Genomic DNA, 5,075 nt, shown 5'->3' with positions numbered 1-5,075 from the left:
TTTATCCTATATAGAGAACACCAAACACGTTAATAATTACCAATCATGTAGGATTGTTACCGGTATGATTCAAGAAAAAAAATGATGAAACAGTTAAAAAAAATATGATTAGTAGCCCTTTTTATGTAAGTTTATTGAGTCTCAAGACCTTTTTATGGGCCTGGCCTCAAATAAATATCACGTCTCTAAAAATTCAAATGGCTCCTGTTGCACTATCTTATCATATGTTTGGTATTAATTCCTTCAAACATAATTTTATGTAATCTTAGTAATAAGTGTTTCAAACCGAGAAATGGAAAATTGTATTTTCTTTTGTCTAGTTACATGTCTAATAAAATACGATGAGTACTTACAAATGAATAAAGCACAAGATAAGAGTTTTGTTTTCTTTTAAATTTTTCAAAAAAATATTATTTGCATTTGTGTAAGGAAGTGATATTATTTTCAAAAAAATTATAGTAAACCCTAAAACCGGAACCCAAAACCCTAAACCCTAAACCCGAAAACCTAAACCCTAAACCCGAACCCTAAACTTGTCCCCACCGTGTAGCTCAGTTGGTTAAGGAGGCGTAAGACTTGGAACAATAGTTTAGAGGTCGTGGGTTCGAAACCGATCCTAAGCGCCAATCGCCTTGCCGCTGAGTGAGGCTGATTTACCTCTCACGTGATGGACCTGGGACGGTCTAGCGTGGGCCGGTTTGCGTGTCCGAAACAACACGTTTTGGAACAATAAACCCTAAACCCAAACCCTAAACCCAAATCCGAACCCTAAACCCTAAAACCGAAACCCGAAATCATAAAAAGAAAAACGCAACTTGTAAAAAAAAATAATCTGAAATCCTTAATTTTGTGCTAATTTGTTAATTATGTGATTTCAAGTGTAATATGAAAGTTGGTTTTTCCAGAAGGGGGGGGGGGTATGACAAACAACCGGGGGGGTTACGTTTAGCCTGACCCATTATAAATGAAAAGGGAGATTCACCATTTATGATATAGTGGTAGGAGGCTTGAGATTTTTCATTGGAGACCCAAGTTCTTTTCTCATTTGTGTCATTTTTGGTGGATTATAAAAATAAAGAATTTGAGCTAGGTCTCGTTTAAGGTTTTCGTTCCACCGTGTGTTATGCTCTTGTGGCGACAGAACGACTGGCCCATTTAAGCAACCCAAACACCTATGCCTGTAAACGAACCGAACGTTCGATGAAGTGTTCGTGAATTGTTCGACGGGAAGTTCGTTTATGTTCGTTTAAGTAATAAATGAACAAACATGAACAAAATTTTGTGTTCGTTTAATTAAACGAACGAACATGAACACATGTTCTGTTCGTTCATTTATGTTCGTTTATTTATGTTCACTTATGTCTGTTTATTTATGTATTAATAGAAATTAATTAAATATTATCCAGATAGGTAATCTGCTTAAAGGTTTTATATTTGTTAATACGTGTTTATTTAAGTGTTTTCATTTAAGTTCGTTTATGTTTATTTGTGTTCATTTACATTTGCTTATATAGTTTATCTTTGTTCACTTATGTTCGTTTAGATTTTAAACAAACGAACATAAACGAACATAATTAGCCATTTTTAAATAAACGGACATGAACATATGTATTTGTTCGATCAAGTATCCGTGTTCTTTTAAAGTTAAATGAACGAACACGAACATGTCATTCTTCGTGTTCATTCGATCTGTTTACATGCATTCATTATTCACATTGATGAATACATAAGTCTCAACCTCTATGCTCTGCCAATTTTATTTTTGTTCATTTGTGTTCGTGAATACATTAATTCCCTTAATGAACGAACACGAACACGAACATAAAATCTTGTTCGGTAAGTGTTCGTGAACGTGCATAAACACATTGAAACAAAGCCTTGTACGTGTTTATTCGGTTCGTTTACAGTCCTACAAACACCCCGAATGTCGGGTCGGATTTTACCCGGACAACGTGTAACCGACGACCCGACATCTCAATTATCGCTTACCCTAAAACCCTAACCAACAATCAATCAATAGGATTTGGATTCAATTTGTGACAATAATTTTCATTTTGATTGGCGATGGCTTCCAGATGCAGCAGATTAATGAAGAAAACTTCAATTTCAAATCTCAAATCCGCTTTTATTATCCCCAAAGCTCCCGCTTCCTCCCATACTAAATTCTCACTTCCATCCGCCTCCTCACCCCTTCCTCGCTTCTCACTTTCTATGTACTATTATTATTATTAAAATCATCATTCATCTGATTATTATTATTATTATTATTAAAATCATTCATCTGATGATTATTATTTATACAATTGATGCCAGTACACAAAAATAGGCAATTTCAGAAGTTAGGTATTGACTGCTGTAAATGTCTTTAAATTACTATTGCTCATATATCTTAATGCAATGTTTCACTTGCTTTTTTACTTAAGGATTAATATTTTGATATTAATGAGTTTGTTGTAATGCACGTGTTAGGTGCCCGTCTGAACTCGGGTGTGTGCACTCAATGTTACCGTTACATAATGCGGTTGCTGCTGCGAGATTGACATCCTGTTTGAGCACTGCTTCAAGGACTTGCAGATCTCTTTCACAAGGTACGTACACTCTCGCAGTCTAATATGCAAGCTTTGTGTGAAAGTGTTTGCCTGTTGCTTTTCAATTTTGTTTGTACTTTCTTCATGTGCATGTTAATATGTTATATGAAACTAGTGTATTGCATTGCATGCCTCAAGTGGTTAAGGACTTAAGTATTAAGCCAAAATGTGCATTGTGATAGTAGTGTGTATTGTTTGGGCTTCTATCGTGTAAGGTGTTATGCTTTCGTACTGTTTCTAATAGTATATACGTGTAACTACTAAGTAAGTTTGTATCTCTTTTCCAAGATAAGCTAACGAGAATATTTGTGCTCTAGATAATTTGACACTTGGTAATATAATATTCTATCAAAACATGAAGACTTAAAATTATATCTTAAAATGAATGTAATTAAAATCCATGTTCGTAAAAATTTTGGAAAACATACATTCCAGTTGATTCAGGAATTTAGCATCTAGAGTTAGAGGATGCATTAATCAGGTATCAGGTATCTGACTGGAGTTCGGTTCCTGCAGGCACATGATTTTTTTCGATACATGAAAGAAATGAACTGGGATTTACAGGACCGGTCTTCATATCAAGTATGAATATTAATTAACCATATAATTATATATGCATTCCAATTTCATGATAGTTTTGTGGCTGTTTATCTATTTGATGCGTAAGCTATAGTGTGAACTGTGAAGCAACTGTATACGATTTGTGATTTATCTTAAATTAATCTAAGTAAACTATCAAAGATTACAAAAGATGTACTGATTGTGTGCTGCATTTAGCTGAAATTAGAGTATACAATAACAAGAATTCTCCTTTTCCCAGATGCATTTGATGGATCGTGATACATTTTGCCGTTTGTAGAGGTGGGCCTGGGTCATCAAATAGCAAGGAACTTTATTTGGAGAATATGCATAAATATGCTCCGTTTTCTTGATCTTGAAATGTTGTTTGTTTAATTCTGAATTTTTTGACACTAGGATTCTTGTTATTTAACTTGTTTTAGCGAAATAATTTAAATTCAAAACATTGTCATCCTTATAGCTCAAGAGTATAGTATTATAGTAACATGAGATTCTCCTTTTTCCCAGATGAATCTGATGGAGCATGAGGTGGGCCCTGCTGCATCATGCTAATAAAACCGAACACTACTTGGATCAAATACAATGATTTTTACTTATCTTTACTCACTTTTACTAGTAATAGATACACAAAGATTATTAATTTTTTTATGTGTGTGACACTTGCAATATTTGGTACCACATAGATGGTGGTATGAGTATCTGATATCGGGTCTTTTTTTTTGTTTTATCTAGAGCTGGGTTTATCGGTTCCAAGGTGACATGTCAGCAGACGTTTGGACTGAGAAACATTATCTTATTATACAAGAAGCCAGGTTCTGTAATTTATTCCAGTTATGTTGAAGTTCATAAAGATGCTTGGATCTTTACAAAACAGTTTAATAGATTTTGATTATTTTTAAATTATGAAGACATTTGAACAAGTGAAGGCATTTTTAGAGTTTTGACACCCTTTTGTATTTCATGATTTTTAATTTTTTATCGTTGGATTGCATCTTTCCACTCACGAACAGTGCATAAATATTTGACATCATAATACAAACAAACCTGCCACCACCTCCAAGATCATTGATTCGAACCTAATCGGTTCATCATTTCTGCTAATGGACCAATGCCCCTCATGTAGAAACAAAGCTGTTTGTCCATGACTCCAAGTTATAATGACTGGTTAACGTCTCACTATTTTTAGCCGTTTCACTATAGTCGTCAGTTACATGGAGGTCTGAATTGGTTTTAGAACAAGATCTAAAAGTCAATCTAGGCAAATTCATGCCTGTGATGAACTTTTTTTGTGCAAGAGAAAATAGAAAGGTATTAGATATGTTTATTATATTTTTTATAAATCTAGTTACAGGAGAAAAGTTTTACACGTATAGCCAATCGTCATTTATGTAGTTTGGGCATCATTTACTGTGGGAGACATATTTTTAGCGATACACTAAATCAGATTCACGTAAAGTTTGTTATCATGTGAAGTAAAGTTCATATTACGATCTACGAGTGAAGTAGACGTGTGGCCAAAATATACGTATCTTGTGACTGAAATTATGGTAAAACATACCTGGTGATTTTCATATATTATGTATGAATGTATGATGTTCATTTTCTGAAAACTAATTAACGTCTCTAGAAAACAGAAGGGGAGTTTCTTGTTCTCATTCTTGATCAAATTTTAACCATGACTTCACTATTCTTATTTCTTATTCACTTTTCATCAAACAATACCTTGGATGAAATTCCACCAATTGTTGTAAACCTTTAACATCAAATCAATCCAAAAGAACTCAATAAGGGCGTTTATTTGATTACATTTGTCGGAAACATCAACACCGTCGTACTAAAACCTAAGAATTTTCTTAGTTGCTTATCTGTCCAGTGATTATGACGTTTAAAACATTAGGTTTTACTTTG

General features: G+C 33.8%; 1 protein-coding gene across 2 annotated transcripts; it reads left to right on the top strand.

The window, feature by feature from the left end:
- The first annotated feature begins 1,971 nt into the window (after positions 1-1,971).
- On the top strand, positions 1,972-4,006 carry LOC143529182 (protein NONRESPONDING TO OXYLIPINS 2, mitochondrial-like). 2 transcript variants are annotated; one of them, XM_077025027.1, is made up of 3 exons: positions 1,972-2,213; positions 2,470-2,588; positions 3,900-4,006. In XM_077025027.1, exons 1-3 carry the CDS (start codon positions 2,065-2,067, stop codon positions 3,923-3,925), a joined length of 294 nt encoding a protein of 97 aa, XP_076881142.1. In that variant the 5' UTR covers positions 1,972-2,064; the 3' UTR covers positions 3,926-4,006. The 2 variants fall into 2 exon arrangements, 1 of the variants encoding a protein (XP_076881142.1); XR_013134611.1 differs by lacking the exons at positions 1,972-2,213; positions 3,900-4,006 and adding an exon at positions 3,105-3,514 and having other exon boundaries at positions 2,467-2,588.
- The last annotated feature ends 1,069 nt before the right edge of the window (positions 4,007-5,075 follow it).

Source organism: Bidens hawaiensis, unplaced genomic scaffold (genome assembly GCF_021521415.1).
Source record: "Bidens hawaiensis isolate Kalapana, Puna unplaced genomic scaffold, B.hawaiensis_p1.1 tig00000636_1, whole genome shotgun sequence".
NCBI classification, from domain to species: Eukaryota; Viridiplantae; Streptophyta; class Magnoliopsida; order Asterales; family Asteraceae; genus Bidens; species Bidens hawaiensis.
The sequence above is the reverse complement of the archived record's forward strand: the minus strand, read 5'-3'. Positions and strand labels throughout refer to the sequence as shown.

Bases quoted from the DNA above. Each gene is read 5' to 3' on its own strand.
- LOC143529182 (XM_077025027.1), top strand. From the start codon at position 2,065: ATGGCTTCCAGATGCAGCAGATTAATGAAGAAAACTTCAATTTCAAAT. The intron at 2,214-2,469 runs GTACTATTATTA...TGCACGTGTTAG, and splicing joins CCTCGCTTCTCACTTTCTAT to GTGCCCGTCTGAACTCGGGT. The intron at 2,589-3,899 runs GTACGTACACTC...TGTTTTATCTAG, and splicing joins TTGCAGATCTCTTTCACAAG to AGCTGGGTTTATCGGTTCCA.